The 25,315-nt window shown below is 39.5% G+C and overlaps 1 protein-coding gene across 1 annotated transcript in view; it reads left to right on the top strand.

Moving 5' to 3' along the window:
• The window catches only part of SPIDR (scaffold protein involved in DNA repair), a gene marked incomplete at its 5' end in the record, with an annotated part of 202,698 nt that overhangs the window by 77,894 nt on the left and 99,489 nt on the right, over nt 1-25,315 (top strand). The window contains one exon of the mRNA XM_082014805.1: nt 1,904-2,123. Within this exon, the coding sequence (XP_081870931.1) occupies nt 1,904-2,123 (220 nt within the window). The remainder of the gene's footprint in view (nt 1-1,903; nt 2,124-25,315) is intronic.

Below are 25,315 nucleotides of genomic sequence, written 5' to 3'. Positions count from 1 at the left end.
GGAGAGGTAAATGCCTAATTACTTTGAAGGCTGAGAATTTTTGTGGTTGGGAGAATTTGTTTATGTATGCCAGATGACTTGGGGTTGACAGAGGACCACAACTGCAGCTAGTCAGGCAAAACAGAATTCAAGCGCGAATATTCTAAGTTCTTGCCTTTAGTCATAGAAAACTAGTCCGCGCTCACACTTCGCAGAAGTTTGCACATAAGCAGACCTTAAGACAGTGCAGTGAGTATTTGGAGTGGCACTGCGATCTTACAGCTTTCCCTGACAAGGTGACAGCGGTGAGGAGTTGCAGTGGCAACCATCGCTCTTCAGGAGCCAGTCTCAAAGGGCTTGGCAGAAAGGATTGGTTCTTTTACTCTGACTTCTCAGATCTGGAAAAGGAGGTTGACGGAGAATGGCTCGAACAGAAATGGTTTATGTACATCACATGGGGGACTTTCTGGTGGAACCCGTTATCCTGCTGGAAAATACTGGTTCATGGGAAACAGAACGCTTTGCAGAAGCATTGCTGCATGTGATGCAAATTTGGTTCACATAAAAGTGGTTTTCAGAACATTTCAGTTTTATATTTCAAAACTACTTTATTTCTGATTCAGTATAAAATGTAATAAAGACTGGGGAATACAAAAAAGGGACAAAATATTTTCTTTTTTTGTAGAATTGAACTTTATTTAATAAACCTGAAAGGTTTCAGGGCCCAGTTTCTTTGGTTTGGGTTTCTTAAGTGTTGGGTTAATTTTTTTTGAAGTTTCTCATAAACTGAAACTAAAATATTTTGATTTATTTTCCAAAGGAAAGGCATTCACAATTGTGAAATGGGCCTTAAAATAAACAAACAAATAACTAGTACAGCTCTGCCGTTAAGTTCCAGTACCACGTTCGCAGTTCCTCCCCTGCTTCTTCTTTGCTGTGGGAAGACAATAATTTAGATCAGCTGTTTTTCTTGGGATGCTGTGTTTTGCCCAGTGCAACTTGTGAATCAAAATGGGTAGAATTGGGGCTCTACTGCCCCTGTCCTCTGGCATCTTGTCTTTCCCCACTTACTCCCTGTAGCGTTCAGCAAGTGGGTAACAATAACTCCTGCCTCGGTGACCAGAGTGCAAATCTGAGCGGGGCTAGGTGAGAAAGATAATAAATCTTGCATAATCTTACAGTACAGACCCAGGTCTGTCTGACTAGCTGTTGCTCCGTGCCAGCTGCAAAGGGAGCTAGAAGTAATTCCATTCCAGTGCAAAGTTGTTTCTTGCTCAATGTAGATAAAAGTGCTGAGAATCAAACTGTGTGGATGCTGTTATCTGTTCACGTTGCTTTGGAACAAGAGAGCCTTCTGTCTCCTGACTGCATGCTGATAAAATGGATTATTTTGCAATAATTATTTTTAGGCAGTGCATCTATCTTGCTCCCTCTTTCTCCACATTTGTTTCTAAACGTGAACCATCAACTTTTAGATTCTTTGTACCTAAAGGGTGCTTTGGGAAAGGTCAAGGAGGGCATACACAGCTTCATTTTTAACGCAATGTGACTCTTCTTTTTTAATGTAAAAATAAATTTATTTTGTGTGGTATCTACTTAAAAAAAACCCTAGGAACAAAGTGAATGAGTTGCAAGATTAAAAAGTTCAAATGTAGAGGGAGAGGGATTCTCCTTCTTGTAAGGAGCTTGTGATTTCATTGGTGTTTGGAAGAAGGGCAGGCTTTTGTCTCCACAATTAATACTCTCCATAAAGAAAAGAAAAATTACAAGAAAACCTTAACATAAGTCATTTAGTGGGGCATTGTATTCTACTCATATGTGGATCTTTCACAGATCTGCAGAGAGCATATCTTCAGAGTGCCAGAATTTATTTCCTTTCATCCAGACTTTGTATTTTTATTTTTCATTTTAATCTACTTTCCAGATAAATCTGGTGTCCTAATTGTGAAGATCTTAGAAATGTTTGAGGAGTGTGCAATACAAGTTGCCATCTGCCAGCAACTGGAACAGTCTCCCGCTACGCTTTCACCCGAGGATGCCGTCATCAATGCAGGAGAACCAATACTCAAAGTTCTCTTTGCGAGAGAGACAGCAGCTCACCTGAAGAGCAGGCCACAGGATGTCATCCACATCTACCCTCCATGGTGAGTAGAGGGAACTGGCCACGTTTGCTGTAGCACTGCAGAACAAAGCGGGGTTGGGAGAATGCTGGTTGTGCTGTTGTAGGAAAGACCTTGGGGGGTAGGGGAAGGATGAGGACTGTCTTGTGGTCATCTGTCTCAGGCAGCTGGAGAGACTTTGACAGATACCTTAAAGATAGCTCAGATAACAACTAAATGCGTAGCATAATGCCTCTAGTGTTGCTCAGGGCTTCAGTTTTGTTTTCACTTAATATTTTCATGTTTAGAGTGATAGAAAGGCCTGAGCAATGTCTTATCAATGATAAGGCCAATAAAGCGCATACTTTCTTGTAGAAAAGTACTTCAGGAATGCTCGTCTGTTGCTGTGAGCATCGGTATAATGTTTCAGTGGAAAAGTCTGTATGAACTGTATAGCATTCAGCAAAAACAACATGCAGCTAAAAAATGGGGGGAAAAAACAAGAAATGAGAGGTTCACACTATTCTTAAGGAATCGGTAGACACCTTTTTGGTAGTTCCACATTACTGCTGCTGTCACTGTCTGCAGTTCCCCAAATCCTTCTTCAGCTCAACCCTTTCTGGAATTCTTCAAATGTTTGGTCTACATTTGTGATTTTTTCTGAATTGAATAACTTTCCTGATTTTAAGGGGTAGCATAAAGTGATGAAATTTCTAGTAAAGCAGCTGGTTGTTGTTGGCTGTAGGTTGGAATGTCTGGTCTTTATAAAAATTTAAAGAGAACTTTGAAGTGGGAATATTACTTCTCTTTTCACTCATTTCCACCCAAATTCTAAAAGAGGAATTATTTTTCTTATGTGTTTCAGCATTCACTACCTGAGTTTTAGCCCCCAGCTGCCCCTAGTGTTTGACCATATCCTTTTGCAAAATACTTTTTCCTGTTTTGCAAAGGTTCCTATCTGGTTTTTATCTTCACTGATAGCTGCAAATCTATTTTGGGTTCCCTGGTTTGTAATCTTTTACTTCTAAAATGTTAACTCTTTTTGGAGGTGATTAAAAAACTAAGGGAAGATACTTAATCTGTGGTTTATTATGGCTACAGACACAACTATTGATAGTTTAGATGAAAATAGATTGGTAGCTAAGGGAAATACAGTTGAATATCAGTTAAGTCCTAGTCTGATATGAAATAAGTCACTGCTTGTTTGTTTTTTTCCTTCTTCCCACCCCTCAATGTACTAATGTTTTTTCTTGTTTACCTTTTCCTTCAATAAGCTTCTTTTCATGCTTGACATTTGCCTTTGTTTCCCCCTGTTTTCTTCTTGTTTTTCTCTCCTACAAACTTCCATGTTAGTTCCATTTTTCTCTTCAGGTTTCCTCTATTGTTTTTAAACCACGAGGCGTTGTATTTATGCTGCTGTATGTTTCTCTATAGATCCTAACCTACACAAAGATTTTTGTACCAGCAAAACTGGTTTTGTTAGGATATGATTCAACTTTTTTTTTTTTACCCCCTTTTTCTTTTCCTGAATGGCTACTGTCAGTATGCTTAGCGTGTTTAAGTCCCAGACTGCTCCAGCTTGTTCCATGTCTGCTCTGGGAAGGTGTAACTCTGCACTGATATGATCCTTTCCAGACTACAAGCGCCTGTAACTGTACCAGTGTAGTCTTCTCATTTGTCTAAATTTGTATAAATCTGGACATAAAACTCATTCCTATATATATGTAAACTGAGGTTTCTTGAGAAAACTTCATAGCTGTCTGTCTCCCCAAAAATATCACTTTTTATTTGCTTTGTTTTTTATTGTAGTAGGTTGTGCTTTTCATACAAGCAAAAGGTTATTCCATAAAACCAGAATGTTTGGGCAGGGAATGCGCCTGCGCTGTCAGAGTTGCTGTCCTTACCTATGTGGCTCTCAAGGCACTTTATAAAGGCATTAGTCAATAGTGGCAAAACTGGATTATATCTCATATCTAGTCCTATTTTCTATCATTTTGGAATTATCTTAATGTCAGTTATCTCTTTGTTTACTCAACCAGAAGTCAAAAGAAGTTGGGCTGGATACTGTTAAACTAAACCTACTGGAGGCGGGGACGGGAATGGGGCAATGATGGGGGATGTTTTTGTTTTAGATTATTATTTGGCAGTTTTAGTTTACATTAATTGGAAATTGGATTTGTACACTTAATGGAAGTTTCCTCTATTACATTTCCAAGCTTTTTTTCTGTTAAACTCTTACTTGAGAGCTCTGAATTCTGAAATGTAGTTTCTGTTACTCTGCGTTGACAAATACTGTTTGTGTTAAAATGCTTTCCTGTCGATTCGAATGTGTGACTTGACTAGTGTAAAAACAAATTAACTAAATCTAACCCTGGCATGGTGAAATAAGCATATTTACATATCTTCTTGATATCACCAGCCAGAAGCAAAAGGGAACAAAAAAAGAAGTAGATAGAAGGGGAGACAATCCTTGAATGACCTGGGTGTACTTGGGACACACAGCACACTGTGCATCGTCGTCCTGTATTTTGACATAATCGTATAGTAAGGCAGAATGGGATGAGATGGGATGATTTATAAGTGGACTGCTGCTGCTGCTGTAAAGTAACGTCCTGAGAGCAGAATTTCCTGGTATGTTCAAAATAACACCCCAGAATTATATTCTGACTTTGCTTGTTGCTTTCTGACCAGTCAGCTGAGTGAGTAGGTAAGGTGCAGACACACAGGCTGCTGGCTTCTGTATGTGACTATTTGTGACCAAAATTTGAATGCATCACTTTGGAGCCTTTGTAAAATTAGGCATTGCTTTTGTAACTGTATTTATATGTGTTGTGAACTCAGTGCACAGCTTGGCATGTGAAATGTCTCTGGCAGTAGACTTGCATAAGTACTTTTGGAAGCAGTGTTGAGAGATTTGTTGATATATTTGTTGGTATTTGCACACAGAGTCCCATGATACTTCAGAACTAGAATACAAGCAATTTATTTCAGAAAATAAAATATTGACAGGCGGACAGTTACAAGAATCTTACCAACCTGGACGCTACTCATGAGAGTCATCCCACTGACGTCAGAGGAGCTTTGTGTCAGAGTAAGAATTTGCAGTGTCCTGATTTCTTTATAACTGGATATGGATTTCTTTAGGTCTAGTGTTTTAAGGTACATATTTACAGTCTTGAATGAAAGGGGTTTCATGTCAGAATTGTCACTTGCTATAGGGAAAGCAACTCTGATGGGCTGATTAACATTTTCAAACCAGCGTGTCTGGTAGAGGAAGGAGCTCAGCTGTCTGGTCTCTGAGCCATCTGATGGGATCCTGCTCTGATACTGAGGTGTATAGAAGTATTATTGCAATGCTGTATCTAAATAAAGCCTATTAACTTGGACACATCACATGAAAACGGTTGCGTGTTTTGGGCTGGAGCTGGTTTGTGTCTGGCCAGCTGGGAATGCAACAGGCCAAAGAAGTCAGCCCTGCCTGCCCATGCCTGCGTAGGCTTGCCTTTGGTTGTCTTTCAGTACCTGAGCAATTTCTTGGAATAAGATTTTAAATGAACACCTCATAAGTTTTACAAACTGAATCTGAATCATTAAGTGTTTTTAGTAGCTGGAAAAGGAAAAGTTTATTACTGACTGTAATTAAATCGATTACTAAGTCTTTATTCACTTCACAGAAATACATATCCAGCAAAAAGTGAAGACTGCTTGATACTGCAAAGATGTGAGAGAATGGGAACAAAGGCTTCCCAGTTCCACTGGTGGTGATTTTATGGCTTCAACTTAGCTGGGGTTTTTTTGTTTGTTTAACTGTAAAAATTATAGCAATAATTTACCATACCTAACAGAAAGTGATAAGAGTTGATATTTTTAGGGACTTCTGAATTCATTTTTCTGCTGACAGCAAGGCTTGAGGATAGACCGTTTCCTTCCAATACTCCTGCCTTCTCCTTGTAGATATGCCTGCTGTTGAGTATTCAAGATAAATTCACCTGAAGAAAATGGTGCAGATTAGAATTCTTTTCCTTGCCATTAAATTTAACAACTTTGAAATGTTTTGCATGTATTTCTGAAGTTAAATTTCTAGAAGTATGTTGATATTAATACAGTTGTTTGGAATAGCAATATAAACCTCGAATCACATTTGATTTGGACAGGCTCAGAGATCGATCCATACCTATTGAATGTGATGGTGGTCTTATGAAGGGGACAGAAAGACTTTGCATTCTGTTCTTGCATTGCCTGTAAACACTGGCTGTTACGCACTGCAGAAGACAGGATCCTTGGCTGGATAGCCACTACTCCCTATGCAACTTCTCTGTACTTTAAAAAAAAAAAAAAAAGACAAAAGAGTTTATTTTAGGAACTCAATATGGTTAAGTATATAACACACAACTCTGTGACATCGATAAGCAAATTCGAAGTTGTTCTTTAGTTTCTCTTAACCTATGAAACCATGGAGAATCATAATAACTCAGCTTTGAAAATGTTCCAGTGCCTAGTAAAAGTGTTTAATGTGGACTTCTCATTTCTACTTGCATTACACTAGATTTGGTACCTCTACAATGAAAGGGGTTTAGAAGAATTTGAATTATTTACTGCCAAGAAGAGCTCACAAAAACATTGCTGCAGATCAGCTGATGTACAGTGATGAAACCTTGTATCTCAAGTCCTTTAAGGTGGGCCGTTGATAGAAATTGTTGTAGAAATATACAAGCAAGCTCTGAACAAGTTTATGTACGGGAAGCAATCTAGCTTTGTGGACTTACGTATTCTTCTATTTTAGAATTATCCTGGATATACCATAGGCTGTTTTGTTGGCTCAATATCAAGACTTATGATAAATGGATATGTTACTGTGATTTTTGCATTGTCTTACATAATACGCTGTCTTATATTGCATGATCTTACATAATCTTGGTGAGCAATAAGAGTACCAACACAGGGAGCTATCATGAAATGGGTGTTTTGAACTAGTGTGACTGGTGTTAAAAAGGGTTTGCCTTCCATTTGATGGAGAGAGTGACTTTTTATCACTGGTGCTTTCACCAGTCAAGGGAGGCGTTTAAGAACATTGTTACAGAATACCTCCCTGTCACAAGAAAGATCATGTGAAAGTAGGATCTTGGCCTTCACATTAGTGAAATGCAGAAATGACGTACTGCTGCTCTGTAAGAAGGAAAGCGTCTATATCCTTAAAAATTTTCTTACTCCATAAAGGTAAAATACAAATATGAATTAAACACATGTATGGAACATCTTTTGCATGAATTCAGTTTCTTTACTTACTCCACAGAGAGGCAGCATCTTTGAATGCTTGATTGATCAGTTGGACAAAACTGATTTATGTTCACCATCTTCCTTTGATGAAATCTAAGCATTTATAAATCTCTATATATATCTATATACATACATATGTAAAGATTCAAATGGATGGAAAAGAGAGGGGAAAAAAAGGATCACCAGTCAGTTCCTTCCCATCAGAAAGATGTTAGCTCTGCCTTTACATTCTTTCTTTGAAGATGTTACAATAGCAGAGTGGGAGAACCCTGATAAGAGGGACGAGGCTCACTCAGAAGATAAAATTCTACAAAACTTCAGAGCTGTAAAGCCAGTGTGGGCACTATTTCTAAAGTACATATGGGAATGGCCTTGGAGCCAAAGATCAGATCATATCATCTGCTTGGAATTGCCTCTCAGGGATCATGCAGTTGTGAAAATTGAAGCTCCTTTCAGAATAAGTTGAAACGCCTGCAGGTTTCTTGCAAGTGTTCATATATTTTTTTGTTTAGGAGATACCTTTCCTAGTGCAATAATTTCAAAAGAGATAGGTTATCTTTTGAGAATAGGAATACATATGCTTTTTGTGAACTGAAAGTTGTCTCTAACAAGCTTTTAATATAATTTCTTCAATGCTTCTGTTGCTTTATCCATTTTGACAGAGTAGTGCTTAGGATTTTACTCATTCTTATGTTTTTAAAAATAAATTTGACTTTTTGTCCATCCCCTTATGTAAAGGGGGAAAGTTTTATCTGTAGAGCTGCTCAGGAATATCCTATTTTATGTCTCTAGAACTAAAGAGGTTAAGCCATTAGTATTATTTGTGTTTGTTTACCTTGCATGTAGAAAATAAAAATAACACAATTTCTTAGTAACAAAACCAATGAATAATTATGTTCCTTCATAGGTAGATGACATAATTGGAAAAATACAGAATTACAAAGCTTTGATTACAAGCAGAGAAGTAGTAATTTATGCCATTTCTGTGATTTGTCACAACCACCTAAAGCAACAGATACCTAGTATTTTGGATGTGGGATATGCCTGATAAACATAGTAACATGATCATACTTTCACAGTGAGATAGACTTGTTTATTTTTATAACTATGACATAGATAGATATATTATATGAATGTCATACATAAAAATGTCATACATACCCTGAAAAACCAAGATGAAAGTACCCTCTATGAGAGCACCCTTTATGAAAGGGGTTTTCCATGGAGAAAAGAATGGAAACGTTTGGGGAAGATGGGAGGCTCAAAGATAGTAGATCCAAAGTTCTGTAGAGCATTAAAACTGGATTTTTAAACATGACTGTCTCTGGGCTAATAGCTGATGGTATCTTGACATGCTGAAAAAGGGGAATTTCCACTGTATTGTACCAATGAAGTGCCGGGTTTTGTTGATGTGTTTGCTTTCAGCCAAATCAGAGGGGTCAGCGAGTGGAGTGTTTACGAAGCAGCAGCTTGGTTTTTAGATCAAGGCTGAAATGCATTGTTGTCAACACGAAAACCTCCAGCAGGGGTAGAATATGTCTCTCTGTCCAGATGGATGTCTGAATTGGGTATGTGCAGCCAGTTGTTGTGTTCCTGGCTCACGCAAGCAGCAAGGGCTACCCAGGCAGCCTGCACAGAGCTCGCCTAGAAGGAGCGTTGTGTGTTGTTCTCAGGAGGTAATTCTGTGCTCTGGAGGGAGCCTCCACCAGGATGACTTCCTTCAATATGGGCCATTTCACTTGTAAGAATAAAGGAAGTGTAGAAAAGAGGCAGTGAATGAAAATAGCCTGGTTTATGCTGGAGGGGTGGTTTTCTACATTTTTGTTAAATACTAGATACCGTCCAATGTTGATCCTACTGGAATGATTGTAGTGTCCAGTTAGTGGGAAAATTCTTAATCACTTCACTGTGGTGCTTACATGTTGAGGAATTAGCATACATTTGAGTCTGTGGTTTTTAGGGACAGAAGATGAAAATTATTTTTTTAAACATCCATTCCTTATAGTCAGTGATGCTGAATTCTTAAGCTACTGGAAAAAAATACTCAATGAGAATGAAATTGTCCTATCTTAATAATCACAAAATAGTCTCATCCTGAAAATCTAATGTGTCCTCTTATTTTGTTTTTTTTAATGAAAGGTCTGTGCTTGAAACTTTCCAGCTTTTATAAGTGAGGAAATACCAAGCATTTTGTAGTGACAGATACTGTTAGTGGGTAGTTGTCCACTGACGTCAAAAACAGAGGATGGCGAACAGCTTTGTTCAAGTCAACGAAAAATGTACGGTCTTGGATAAACTCTGTGTTAGCAACGGAGCTATCAATGATATATGAGCAGCTTCACATGAGTTCCCATGTGCATTCTATCCAATGCTAAATTCCAGATCTTGTTTAATGAGCAACTGATGGAGCCAAGACCTGGCACTGCACAAAATCCTGCAGTCTGCTTTATCCAGTCATGAAGGAAAAACAAGCTAAATAAGTTCAGATGAACAAGTTCAAAATTACTGCAGGGTTATTAAAAAGTTGTGATTTGTATTCCTCTGCTAATGTTTATGACTAACACATTTGGGACGTGTAAAACAATACTTAATTTGTAAAAAGACCATGTGCCAAAATTCCTGCAGTAGTTTAACCACTAAAGAGCAAGTTTTGACTGTGTGAATGGGTTTGTTTAAATGTTTAAGATCATCAGTAATCAGCTAATCTTTTTTTAAAAAATTACATTTTGAAAAACTACTATTTCTTCTTGTTGGATTGCTGTTCATCACTTTCACTTTGTGAAATACAATGTATCTCCGTAGCTCACCATAGAGAAACAATCTTAAAGTCAAGTGGCATTCTCTTTAGCAGGTGTGATTTGCTACTGTAATGGTAGGTGTGTAGTTACAAAGTTACATGCAGTTCTGTATGCAGTTATGTTAAGCTTTGAATATGCTGCATAACTTTTATACCACAGTGGGTTTTCACGCTAAACATGCTTGTGTCCTTATGCAAATTTGTATGGGCAAGGAGATGGATAAAGTGTGAGTTTACCAAATTGTAATGTCCGGCGATTCTCTTCAACATGAAAGTGTGCTTTCTCAGACTCCTCCTCCTGAATGACATATTTAAGTGTAGATAAGCAAAAGTTAATTACTATATTCCTAGCAAAAATAATTATTAAACCCCCAAGTATTTCAAAAGGAGATTGTTGCTCTTAAATATTTGAAAAATTTGGAATGTTGCTACCTCAAATGCAGTATTTAAAACATCTCTGCTATCTTGGGGGGTGGGGGCGCACGGGGAAGAGGGAGAACAAATTTTGCTCTTACTTCTACTGGGCAGATTGCTTTACTCTCAGTAAAAGCTCATCGAAAAAAATGCCCGTGGTTTTATGTATTTTTGTCAGCAAGAATGTACTTTGGTATATAAAGCAGTTCAGCTGTGAAACATTCAGTGCAGCCGTTTGTGTGTTCGATGAAGCTTCTCTTCCTACTAATCTTCTGAATCAACATTAACCATGCAGATTGCAATGTATTACTTCTCCCTGAGTGGTAGGCTCCTTTGACAGCTTCCTGAGATGTCTGATAGGACAAGAGGAAATGGCCTCAAGTTGCGCCAGGGGAGGTTTAGATTGGATATTAGGAAAAATTTCTTCACTGAGAGGGTGGTCAGACATTGGAACAGGCTGCCCAGGGAGGTGGTGGAGTCGCCATCTCTGGAAGTGTTCAAAAAACGTGTGGATGTGGCACTTCAGGACATGGTTTAGGGGACATGGTGGTTCTGGATTAATGGTTGGACTTGATGATCTTAAAGGTCCTTTCCAACCTAGTGATTCTGTGATTCTGTGAAAAAGTATTCCTTTTTTTACTGTCCCAGTATGGCTGCCTGTCAGACCAAGTTTCTCCCAGCAACAGTATCAGAACAGTGTCCATGACATTAAAAGTGGTGTACAATCATTAATTTTACCTTTGAGGGATTCACTGCGTGTTTTGAAAGCCAAATCACTGACCTGGCTCCAAAAAAAAAAATCGTACTTGGCAGTATGTGGGAAGGGTTTCTTTGTGTGTGTGGTTTTCTGGGTTTTTTCGGTGTTTTTTTTTTTGTTTGGTTCCGTGCCCCTTCCTTCCCCCTTTTAACCTCTTTGGACTCTTTAAATGGTATCTGTTGTCCCTCTCCTTGGTAAAAGAGTTAAGAAGTCTAGGGAACTTTTCTGTGGATGTTTCTGGTTTTGATGGTTCTTTATATACCCCCTTCTTAAGTCTTGGCTTTTTAGTTTTTTAATAAGTGGTGCATGTTTGTTGCAGAGTAGATCATGATGAGAGGCTTTGCATAGTCTTCCTGGGAGTCATTGTCCGTAGACAGTCTCCGTGGTCCTTGGCTGGCCTAAGAGAGGGAACTGTATGTCTACCTTGAAGCTGCTGCTGCTGGTCACAGCACATCTGTTAGTGCAAACCCAAATCTGTCAGCATCTTCAGCTAATACCTTGTAATTTGAACTGAGTCTGTGAAGAAATACCCCCTTTTGCCATCTCCGAAGCATTGTTAGGACAGACGTTGTAGATCATAAAGAGTCTGAAAAAAACTGGCAGAATACCTACTAGAATGCTGCATGCTACAACACACTGAAAGCACTGAACTTGAGAACACTTTAGATTCAATACAAAACCATAAATTGCATTGATTGTGTTTTCATTTGTCTTCCCAGCATGGCACAGCATGTCTGCCTTTTGTGTTTCCCGGAAACAAATCACTCCTCCGAGTTGAGGTTCATTTTTGAGAAACATGGGCAATGCAACTATGTGAGACTTGTACGTTGCATTTGTGTCTTAGCAAGTACTGCTTGTCTTCTGGTTCCCTGAACATGTCATAAATATTAATTTAGTAGGGCTGGTACTGTTTTATGCATTGTGAATGTACAGATTGAGGAAGAGATAAGTTTTATTGATATGGGCTGTTGCTGGCACTTACAGGGCTTGTAGGCTTAAAGAAGCCCAGAGTTACAGTGTATGTATATCATAGTTGTTCTTCAAATTATTTTAGAACTTTTTATATAGAATAGGATAGTTTTTTATTATCTTCCCAAATGTTTCCTACCTTCCATCTCTCTCACAAAAATAAGCAAGCTGTCCAGTATTTTCTTTTTGCAGCCTCCTTGGCTGACACTCATGGCTTGTGGTTTGAGATGTTGTACATTGTTTAATTTTGCTGAGAGACCACAGAATCATAGAATAGTTTGGGTTGGAAGGGACCTTTACAGGTCGTATTTGACCTTTCCAATCTTGCTGTATAGCAGGGAGCCATTTCCTAGCTGTACTCAAAACCAAAACCATTTTAAGAACAAACATCAACATGTTTGTTAATAACAACACATTATCAACTTCTAGAACAGTCCACCTAAGCCTTGAGAATTGCCTTCAGTTGCTGGTCACTCCAGATACGGCTGTAATTTAATGATTTTTAATTTCATGTTGCTCAGGAAGGAATGGAATCCCATAAGGTTTACTAGTTACACTGAAGTTGCCCTTAGCACCAGGTCAGCTTAGAGGAGAAAACAAGGCGGGGAAATTATTTCCACAACCTAAATAAAAATGACACCTTTTGGGGGGTGTGGTGGGGGAGTGGGGTGGCAACTTCTATATCTATCTATTTTTTAGATTAAACTACATATAAAAGTAATCTCTTCCTGTGTCTTCTAGTTGTTAACTGGTCAGGATCCTAACCAACATGTGACCATGAATCTTGTTCATAGGCAAACCCTACACATTGAAGATTGCTTTTGTGGAAGCGGTCTGAGATTTGGAAATATGTGTAACTCTTATATGTAGACCCCTTCTATGTCTATTCAGATTAAATTCTCAACACACATTTTCTAAATTGATATAGGTATTACTTTGTTGCAGTGTTGATTTTTTGAAGCTTTTCTTGAAAAGTGATTTCCTCTCCACATTATCAGCTGTGTTGATGTACTTTGGCTATGTCTGTGTAGAGCCATGTTTCATCCACAATGTGGACTAGATGTGTGTGTTATACATTCAATTTATTATTAATTGTAGTTTATTTATTTAACTGCTATCTTCATGCTACTGCTTTATCAACTATCCACATATTGCAGGTAATTTGGAGGAAAATATCCCCTTTAAGCTAGCAGGACAAAATCCAGCCTTGCTGTATAACCTCTTCAGATGTTAAAACTTACATAAAACGCATATATTGATATGCATAAATCCTACATTATGAAAACATAGAAGCCACATTAGCACGCGTGGTTTGTTATTGTTGTTGACTGAGCCTGGGCATGATCATAATCAAATGCATTAGGGCTGGAGTCTGGAATGAGAGGTCCTCAGTCGGGGCATCAGGAGAGCAGTACTCTCATCCCCTTACCTTCTGCTTTGGCTTTCTTCAGCTTCCTAAGCTATTTTGGAAGTGACATCAGCAGTCACATTGGTGATACGTTCAATACTACGTTTATTTTATTATCCGGTGAAGAATGCTTTCCCTTTGTATTATCCTGCTGTGTGCTGCGCTTGTTGTCCCTCAGTTGGTTGTACCAAACCAGTTCTTCTTTGGACTGTGCTGTACACTGAATCAATTAAACCATTTGCTGTGAAAAATAAAATATTTTAACTCGAGGTTGTTAAGCAATATGTTTTACAGGGAGGTCTTGCCGTGGCACTGAAGACCCAACTGAACAAGCATGCAGCTGGGCACGGGCCAGGGCTGAACCTCGAAGGGTGGGAGTGTTTCAGGTAGTGTTGCGAACAATATATAAAGACATATATTTCTGTTGGAGAAACCTCTGCCAACGGGAATCATTTTACACAACACAGTGGTGGGAAAACATTTTTCTAAGTAGTATTCCCATAGCAATTCCCAGGTTCAGGAAGGTGGAAGTCTGGCCGGGTCCCTGGGCTGCAGGTACCCCAGTCGGGCTCAGTGCTGGCAGCCGCACCCGAGCCTGCACCCTGCCCTCCCGCCGGCTGCGGAAGGTGGCAATGTTGTCAGCAGAAGCCCAGGTAAAACCGGTCTCGGGTGACTGATCACTCCGAGATGGGCTCAGCACTTATTTGTCCAGAACTTTTTCTGGTGTCAAAGTTATATATCCGTAAAGTAAGGCTCTGTAAAAGGGGAATTTGTATAGTTTTGTGTGCCATTACTTTTGCACAACTTTTAACAACAGGGTACGTTATCTGTTCTGAATGTAGCAATGTGCATGAGGCTGTCACCACGCTGTTTACACAACTTTCCCCTTCATAAAGCTGAAGAAGGCCGCATGCCATTTAGTTTAACACTCTTAAAGACTTCGTACTGGTTGTCATTGACCTTGCGTACTGACGAACCATCCTCCACCCAGGGAGCAAAACTGATCTTGTTAACTGAAGTTTCATTTCGACAAAACACTTGTGAATGTTTCCGAAACCCACTGTAATTTTCTGCCCCCTTCCCCTAAGATGTTTACAAACTTTGCTTTGAAGTGAGCTTGCCAGGGGAGAAACTGAGAACTTCCCTGCATGCCATGGATTGTGTTAAGAGCTACCTCCTGGCTATGACAGTCTTTTAACCTGTTGAAAGACTAACAGATCTGTTCATGGGTTTGGTGGGGATGTTCCTCTTTTCTTTATGTATCTCAACTAACTCCTTGGATCTTTTTAATTACTTTAGATGATCCTAAGACTTTTGTATCTTGTAGTTTTTAACATTTTATTCTGTTTAATGCTAATTCTCCCATAAGTTTCCGGTTTAAGTTATCCCATTCCTTTTCCTCTTGACCTCATCTCTTAATTCTGCTGTGGTAAATCCATCAATGATTTTAAATTATCATGGAACCTTCAACATATTTAATTACTGGGTTCACCTCTCATTCTGTGTTCCTTACCAAGCCTCTCTGACAAGATATAATGGATATCATCCATTTAGGAGGTCAAATGGGGGAAAAAAGTACAAATTCTGGATGTACTTCATGGTAAGCATAGAGCAAGTAGGATGACATTACCTTGTGATGCCCCACCCTTCTACTTAACTTTATTTGCAACACGGATGACTCTTTTTGTTGGACTTCTTGTCTAGTTACTTGTTTTTAATAAGGAAGGAAGGCAGGCACAGTTTAGGTGCCTAATGCTGTACAATTTCTAGGAGTTTAAATAATCAATCTGTAAAGTTGTGTGTGTTTCCCCTGTTCTGACTGGTGTATTTCTTGGGGATGCTACTCACTGCATTAAACACACACTGAAAGCTTCTAGTACTGCTTTGGTCTCTGCTAAACAAAGATTGTTTGATGAGCAGCAGAATCTGTTGCTGTATGGATACTTTGCGTACCATCACTCTTCAGTCTGTTGTGCAAATGGTCCGGCAGTTGTCCACTGGAACCCTGGATAATGGCTCCTTGGTATTACAAAAGAATAAAGACAAGCTTTGGGAAATCGGTTGGGGTTTTGAGCAGTTTGTCTGGCAGAATCTGTTATATTCTGTCTCTCCAAATCAAATGATAAGCCAGTGAAAGCTTTCTTTTGAGAGAAAGCTTTTTTGGTGAGCTGTGTGGGAGACTTTTCCTTTTCAAAATTGAAACTGGAAAACCAATAATCTCCAACTCCAAAGAGGAAACAATTTAAGATATAGTGGGTTATTACCACTGTAATTTTTGTAATTATTTCTTTTTGTAGTAATTGCAGTATCAGTCTTGTTATTGATTTGAGAATAAAGTGAATATGAAGAAATAATTCATCTTGGGACTATCCATTGGACTTTCTTTAAACACCGCTAAGTAATGCGGTCTCATACTGTTGCAGTAATAATAATATGGCTGTCCAAGCAGTAAAGCTACACAAATCGAGGCAAAAGAATGTAAAATTTTCACATTAAAGGAAGTAGATGCTACGTGCAAATATAAAATGTGGAAATAAACACATTAAGAATTTTTGTTTTCTCTTTCCAAACCAAAGGGAAAGAAGAGGCTTCTCTGTGATTTCAGAGTATCATTAACAAGCCCTCATAGCTATTAGGAGCCTGAAACAGTAAACAGCTTAGTAACGACATGATTATATCAATAAACTTAACATCAAAATAACTCTGAAAATTTATGTACAGATGGTTCCATTTTACATTACAAAAGAAGTTTTCTTAAGTCCATTTGCCTCAAACAAAGTTTTTAATGGAACAGCTTAATGGCTTGACCTCAGATCTGTGTATCGTTTTTTTGAATGTAAATATGAATACCAATAAATTACAAAAACTTTGTAATTTACCCAGTCAGGCTGAGTTGATAGGCACTGCTTTAAGTGCAGTTGGCATGCTGTCTCCGGCATGCTTATGGGCTCTTGCTCAAGTATGTATCGTGTATCGGGCCCTCACAGTGTCTTAGTGCTAGGGATAGTTCACGCTCAGGAAGTTTGGTTTAGATAACTATCTGAATTTTTTTGGGTACCGAAATCTGGAACGCTGCGGCGAAATCTGATGAGCACAGGCTCTCAGATCTGAGTCAGCAACAGGGTTGGACCCACTCCTGTTGTTCAGCACTTCCATTGCCAGGCCCAGCCAGCAGCAGCAAACAGACGCATGAAAAGAAAAACTGGAGGGAAGAGGAGGGAGCGTGCTTCACAAAAGTACAGACAGACTTCAAAACAGAATTTGTGAGATCGTGCACAAAGGTGAGGAGCTGTGAAGAAATTGCCACCTTCTCCCAGTATGGCCTTCCAGTACCTCAGGGGGAGTTTTGGTTCTCAGGAGGCTCTGCTCTTAGCCCTGTGTAAACAGTGCATCACTAGCAGCTGGTGTCTGGGCTGTTTTGCTTACCAGATGTAAAAGTGAAGCTATGAAATTAAGGGTTTTTTTCCTGCTTCTGATCCTTTGCAGTTAAAAGTATTTCAGGTGTTACAGGGCACACGGTTATCAATTGAAATTTTAGTCTTGGAGAAAGAGCTACACACTCAAATGGCAGTATTTGGAAGCAAGGAAGTAACCAGAAGAGAACTGACATATTTTTCTTACTGATCTCTGGGTATTATTCCATTTTCTGATCTCTTTTTCTCTGCACCCATTGTTTTCTAAACCTTGTTATTCATGAATGAATCCCTTTTCTATAAGTTCAAGAAAAGAAAAATGCTTCTGCCTCTAGAAGTCAAGTAAACTGCTATGGTACTGCCAATTGGTAGTAAATATGTATCACTCCACGTTACTCTCTTGGTGAAAAATAATCTTTTCATTAAAGTATCTGTAGTCTCCTGAGGCTGAATTTCTAATCCTGTGTCCACTTCATCTGTGGAGATCAATAGATGGGGATCAAAACACTTGCCAGGTTTTGCCAGGAGAAAGTTGGCCATGACTGTATGGATCGCGTGCTTGGGACAAGGCTCCTGAGTCACAGATTCTTGAGGTGGCCTCCTGAAACACACCTGAAGCTGAATTCTGTGTACCACGCATAGAAGGAAGTTCTCACTGTGACTTCATTCATGCTTTTGGCATCCCAACGTTATTCCTGGTGATAAAAGAATAATAGAATGAATAAGCAGCTAAAACACAGGAGAGGAGAATGAATTTAAGCTTCAGGGAAGCTGAGGACACACCCCAGTTCTCATCACTTGTGTGTGCTGTGCCTGTTCTAATCCCCATCCAGACTTCAATGCTAAGGATTAAATAGTCAAACATTAAAAAATGTTCATCTTTCAGAAATTCTAAATTCTGCTTTTGAGAAGTAACCTAGTATGATTTGCATGTACTTACATTTTGATAAGGTGAAGTTTATCTTAAAAAAAAAAAAATCTTTTCTGAGGAAAAAAGGGAGAGTTTTTAAATCCCATATATATAGCTGAAAAAACACTGTGTATATCTATCTCTGCATATAATATAAAGCAAATGGAGAAAAAATGTCAAGAACCAAAAACTCTTCAATGGCTGCAGGCCACCTTAACTTGTGCTTAATTTTGGAAGGTGTACTGAGGACATATTTCAGTTTCTTTGCCTTTTAGCTTAGAAAATTGACCAGTTCTCCTGAGCCACTACTTTTATTTAGGTAATAGAATATTTTTCTTATATTTCCTCTTATATTCCTGGCTGGAATGGCTGCAGAAAGCTGACTAGTGCTTTTCCAGATCCCCATCAAGTTTTATAAAATAAAATTAATGAGTCGTCTTGTTGTCACCTTTTCCAACAATACCAATTTGTTTAGATGATATATCATTTGACTATTCTTGACCTCTGGAGAAGAGGGCAAAAAAGGCGGTTTTTGATGTCCTAGCTGGTCAGATGTGGCCAGCCGGTGTAACCAATGCTTGCAGACTTCTTACCAGGAAAGCAATGTGTTTACTTACCATGCAGTTCTTCAGAGAGTGGGTTTCCTTAAAAAAGTTATAGATAGTATGAGGTTGATCAGAGGGTAGACATATTTGTTTTATCCTTTAGTAATAAGTCTCTACATTAAGGGAAAACCCAAACATTTTTTATTTCTTAAATTGCCACAAATGGAGTGAGAAGTTGGGGAACTGGGACTGACAGACCACCTTCAGGTTTTGGAGCCATCTGGATCTTGATGCGTAAGACTACAGCTGAAGAGATAGAATAACCCTAACAGCACATAGCTGATTAATTACGATTACTATTGAAAATGATGCAACTGTCTTGCTTAGTGTTTCCAGACTTTTATTTTTTCATTATGGTCAGTAAACGTTGAGAAATTTATATTTATTATCTAAATATTTGGGGGGAAGTGATATATGCGAACACTTTACCACCACCAGTCATGCTCCTTAGCTATTCAGGATGATTTTTGGCTTCCTTTGTATTCCCAGGAAAAGAATGATTAAACTAACATCCACACGTTAGGATTTTGTTGGTTTTGGAGTGATGAAATTATATATTTTAAACTTTTTGTTATATGATTAGAGAGACATGAAATGGAAAAGTGTTTCCTGAGGAGTTCTTTCTTCACATCCCCTAGAAATGAAGGGTTTTCCATATTCTCTTTTTTTCATATTCCCTATCCTACCTTCCTGCTCCCTTGGCGTGGTGGAATTGAGGAACTCTCCTTCAGCTTCATCATGGATCTGGTAACAACTACTGTTTCTTTTTACTCTTCACTGTCTTTGACACAGTTGTTCATTAAAATATGCAGAGATAGTTTGTTGATCAGGCAGGATGTTTTATAGTATTTTAAAAATTTATGTCCCAAAAATATCACACTCACTGGACTAAACGTATTGAAAGGAGTAAACTCACTGACTGCAACTCAATGGAGAATCTCTCTTGTATAATTTTAGCTAACAGTTTAAGAGTAGAATAAAATAATGCCATTTATCATTAATGTGTTCTGATAAATGAAATTAAAGAGATGTGCAGGGTTGAAATCCCACCCCATCTGTCACATTTTGTCATACATTAGAATGTAGATGTTGTATGAAAAGGGAAAAAACGGAGAAGCTCTGTGTTCCGGAGCCGTTTGATGAAGGCCGCCTGCCTAGGTATCCTTGTCACGTCACGATCTCTCAGGAATGTCTTAAAAGTGAAAAAACAAACCGCCCCGCAACAGCGCGTCACTGTTTTCCTTGGCACCCTTCTGCAGCGTGCCTTCATGTGAAGACATGAGAAGTAAAATGAAAGAATGATAAAAGTCGGTGTCTAAGCTGATTTAAACCTACCGGGGACCCGAACTTTTTCCAGAGCAGAAACTCCTATTTAAAGGCAAGAAGAAGAGCTACGTGGAGTGGCTCTAGAGCTGCTTGAGCCCACAAAAGGACACGTGGCTGGGGCTCTGTCACCCCTTCCTCAGTTTATTTACGCTCTCTATTCGTGGGGAGAGCAAGTAAACTCTAGGAATGGTATGCAATCTCTTAAATAAACGCCAGTTTTGCAGGACCAAAAACTCGGTGTCTGCCGTTGCCGCCTCTAACTTCAACGGCGAGGAGTTCGGGGGTGACTCAGGGCCGGTGGCCGGCAGGCCCCGGGCGCTGGGCTGAGGCCTGGACTTTCTGGGCTGGGCGGTGGCGGCGGGCCGTGGCGGGGAGGAGGAGGAGGAGGAGGAGGAATGCTGCCGCCCTGACGCCCTGACGTCAGGAGCTGCTCCTGGGAATGTTTTGCATTCCTCTTCCTGGCAGTGGTCAGGTGGCTTCCAGCAAGAAGGAAGGAACAGCCGCTTCCAAAAAGAAAAAAAAAAAAGAGAGAGAGAAAAAACTGAAGTGAAAAAAAAAAAAGGGGGGGAGAGAGCACGAGGAGGAAAAGAACACTTTATAATAAAAGTATTGTGGGGGAGGCACTTTTATTAAAAGCCAGATTGGGAATTGGAACCAGATGTTCTGCATTCGAAAGCTGCACGAATGTTAAATGCGCTTATTAATGACTGTGATGGCTGAGGTATTTGGCTATCTGCCTCACTTTAATCTCATTGCTCTGTATTTAAAAACAGTTGAGAAAAACAGATTTTTTTTTTTTTTTTTGTACCTGACTTTAGGAAGCTTCCTTTATACGAATGTGAATTAAAAAAAAAAAAAGAGCAAGATTTTTTTGGAGAATAGCCACAAATATGAAAGCAAGAAACAAGCAGAAAAATAGTCAACATTTGTCTTGTTCTTCTGTTAGTTTTAACATACTTTTTGTGCTGAAAATTAATGTCTTTAAATTCAGTTTCCTTCTTGATGTGTAGTTGTTGGATAACACATGTGATGTAAGCTGGAGAGGTCAGAACATGCAATTACTCTTGTTCCCAGAGTACTTCCTATTCCCTTAACTCTCTCTCTTTAATGTCCCTGTCAAAGTGTGTGTCTAAAGCAAAGCAAGAGTAGATGTTCAGTCTGAAGTGAGTAGTGTAGGAGCTGTGCCCACCACAGGCAGTACTCATGAAATAACTGCTTTGTATCTAAAGACAGACCCAAGTGCATGTTACAGCTCAGTTTCAAGAGCAATGTCTCCATCCTGGAGGTTGTACACGTTGGGAGTATCAAGCACCGAGAGTTTGCATGGCGACTTCTGGTTTATGCCTCAGTGGGGACGAGATACCTGACAACACCATAGCCTGTACAGATGCAGGCAGACTTGGGGTGTGCGTCTTTCTCGCATCCCGAGGCTCTGTTGTATGCAGGTTGTAAGATTTTCTGTGTAAAGCAAGGACTGCTGGAGGGAGAGAGGGAGCTGCAGTCATGTCTCCCTTCAACTCACAAGCATGGCGATGCCCTAAACCCATGGCGGCTTTGTCATCTTGAGGGGGGAAAGCATTTCTCTGTACCCCACTGGAAAACCCCCTCTTTACCTGGCGGGGTATGGCTCTGGTTTTTAAGAATTCAGACTTCCTCAGGCAGGTGACAGATCCTGCCCGGGGCTGATGGAGCAGAGCTGCCTCTGGATTTGGGGTAGGAGAGCCCATAAAATTTGATTTGCTCCATAGAGACTTGCCAGCGTCCTCGTCCGACATGGGGATTTTTTTATTATTAATCTTACATGTTCCTATTCATTGGCACTGCATGAAGTTATATTTGTTTGCTGACCAAGGGGTCAGCGAGTTTATTCCCCTGGCACTGTATTCCCGGGGGAGTGCGGGAAGCTGGCGGGATGGGGAGCGTTTGGTAGTTTTGGTGAAGTTTTCTTGAGCTTTGTCCCCAGCTCAGGTGAGGCCCGTGACCGCCCGCCTGTTTCCTGGTACCAGCTGAAGTGGTCAGGCGGCTTCCTGTTACAGGGTGGATGCTCTGCTGAGGAATTTCCAGAAATACTGAGAAGTGCTGACTCACAGCTTACGGCCCGGCTGGGCTGAGGGGAGGTTTTCAAGTCCTCGGCTGAAGCCAGCAAAAAATGTTGCTGTAATGTACTGTTTTATTTTTAGCAAGGGGGGAGGCTGTGTTGCTTAGGATGAAATGCTTGCAAGTGGTTTCAAAATGACAGACACTTTTAATTATTTTTTTTAATTTTCTATTTTTAGAACTTGGAAAACAGGTTGTTTTGCTAAAATACAGACACTTCTCTGTTTCCTCAGTAAATGGGTTGTTGTAAAGGAGCCTCAAGGAGTTCACGCAGGAAGGCTTTATACCACCACTGCAGTTCAAAATACCCTTCAGGGTAGGAGATACTAAAGTATTTGAGACTGAAACTCAGTTGGCACCTACTTGCATGTATTTCTCACTTCTGCTGAGGTGGGACTGCAGCTCCAATTGTTGGAGCTGAAATGTAGCCAGATATTTGATTGCTGCTATTACAAGATCATTGTAAAAGCTTGGTGCTTGGGTTTCATCCTCCCTTGTTTTTAGCAGTCACTTCACAAGTAATTGGTTGTGCATTTTCTTTCTTTCTGAACAGAAAATGCCCTATACTGTTTTCTGCTAATGGTAGACAGAAAGTAGAGCAAGGGAGGAGTTGTTTCGAGCCGTAACACTTCTCAAAATATAATTCTGGTGAATACATTGCAGGGGAAAAGTTCAGGGTTTTTTGTTTTACGTTCAGTACATTTTTTAACATATTCTTGTGTGTGCATACCGGTTTTCTGTTGAACAAGCATTGAGTACTTTGGGATGATCTCCAACATATGCACTGTCCCACAGAGTATCATAAATGGAATAGAAATTTTTAAAAACCCTTTTACACTTGCTTCTAATTTCTAAAATTTGGTATCAGCTATTCTTCATTTACACTCTGTACCTCTGGATATAGAGCTGTTTGGAGCCCTTTTTTACACCTTGCTAGTGAATTATGTAACAATGGAATCTGCAGACTACTTCTAATCACAATGCTAGTAATTTTTGAACCTGTAGCATAAAACAGCACATTTCCCACCCAAAAAAACCCCAAACCCACACCTCTTATAGCAACCCTACAGCATCTGACTTGACAATGACTGATGCGCAGCTTCCCTGAGGAAGTATATTTCCCTCTTGTAGGTGGATCATGTTTAACTGCTCTCCTCAGTTTTTGCCCTGGGACTGAGTGATGGTACATGTCCAGCAGGGTCCTCATCCAACAACCCTAAAGAGGAGAAAGTTACTTCTGTGCACAAAGTACAGGAACATAGGACAAGGTTGTTTCCATGATGTGCAGTGAGCTCATTTATTAGCTCACCACTGTGAAAAAGTCCCAGTCTTAGTCATTTTAATGGAAATACAGTCCTTGCATGTGAGCTGCTGCTGATTTTTGCAGACAGGAATAATTGTAGGCTGCATATATATAACAAAATTTCCCAATCAAATCCAGTTTTACTAATGACTCTAACCTTGTCAGCTACCCATCTCCAAGAGAAAGCTGTTCTCCTACCCGTATCTGCCAGTTCCCTCCAAGATTTTATAGCAGCTGCATAATCTCTTCTAAGAGTTGCATAAGCGTCTTTTCTTTGGTTGTGTCTTGGCACTTAGCACTATACTGGGAAAAATAATATATGCCTTACATTATTTCTAGCCACCTGTCAGTAAATTCAGGCGAAGAGCCATGAACTAATAGCCTTGCTTGTGCCCCTTTTAGATAGATGTGTCATCTGACCTGGGTGGACATGCCTCAACTGGATTGCCTGACTCCAAATAACCCCTTCTACAATCCGCTGCTGCTTGGCTCTTTGCTAGTTTGGATGAGGCACAGAATGTACCTTTTTGCAAAGATTTTGTCCCCAAACTTGAAAAAAAAAAATATATGCATGGATGTTGTCCAGCTTTCCAGGAAACATGTTGGTACGACATGTATAAATGTAGTAAGAACATCTACTCATTTTACGGTCGGCTTTTTGTAATTGAATCTGCCCTAGTAGAATCCAGGAGTCCTTTCTAGTAATATCATACTTCAGTCTGGTTCCTGTCTTTAATACAGACATACCCTGCAAAGAACTTTCTGCTTGTGGCAGTGTAAGCTTGTGTCTTCTCAGATATCTTGGTCTCCTCATGCTACCTGTTCTTGCATAGCTTTCTGATCTCTCCACTATTTGATATGTTTTGCTACTAGTTGCTCGACAGTCTTGGTAACTGTGAAATCTCAGCGATTCATGTGTATGCTTCACTTGTCATGCTACTTTTTGTTATTGTGTCATTGTCTTAACTAATTTTTACTGCTCGTCTTGAGGAATTTTCTACACCCTTCTTGTTCCTTCACTTAAGGTCATCATAACAACCTGTTTCTTTGTGATTATAGTGGGTGCCCAAAAAGAGCAAGAAAGCCAGATTAATGGTAAACCTTGAGTAGTCAGCTGGTTTATCATTATAATCACTTAGGTAGTAGCATTATCATTAATTGTCTCTTGCTCTGATTGTCCATAGTAGTCGCTGTTGGTGTTCAGCAGAACTTAGTTCAAGAATTACACTGCATGTTACTTTACTGTTTGCTGGGTAGGGGGGATCATACTTTGATTTCTATGTAAAGAGGAGATTACCGTGGTAAAAAATCAGTAATTTTAAAAATTAATAGTCAGAATTTGAATATCCTAAGTAGTGCAATTAAGCCAATCTGATTGTTTTAGTGAAGATCAGAGGAACCCTTTTATGTGAGAAATTTTAAAGAATACACACAGTAGACACATGTATGTGTGTGTCTGGATATATGAATGATAAATTTCAAGAATGTAGACTGATAATTATTAGCAATTTGAAGCAGTGAATAGAAATCAGTCACATTTTGTTTGAACCAATAAATAATCCAGAGAGGCTGAGGATAGAAAGATGGAACAGGTGGTTAAGGGAAAAATAGCTTACCATTACTTCATGAAGGTCTCCAGCTCTCTCAGCCTCATCTCAACTCCTAGTAAGCCTCTTCAGTCATCTTTTCAGTTCTCCTGGTTTTAAGTCTTCTCTTTGAGTTTTAATCTTTTTCCTTTATTTTCTTTTGATTACCATCACTATTCCATGGTGTAATCAAAATTAGAAGCCACAAGCTATCATTTAAAACTTAAACTAAATCAAGGTTTGCCTCTTCCAAGGTAGCAGTGAGTTGAATGTGTCGTCAGTCTGCTTCAGGACTCCCATACGTCTATTGTGGCCCCAGTAATCAATATGTCAAAAAAATAATACCTCTGCAGCTGTTGAGAAGACTTGTGCCAA

This window comes from Phaethon aethereus (assembly GCF_964289735.1).
Source record: "Phaethon aethereus genome assembly, chromosome: 2".
Taxonomy (NCBI): Eukaryota; Metazoa; Chordata; class Aves; order Phaethontiformes; family Phaethontidae; genus Phaethon; species Phaethon aethereus.
This window is presented reverse-complemented; position numbering and strand designations above follow the sequence as displayed.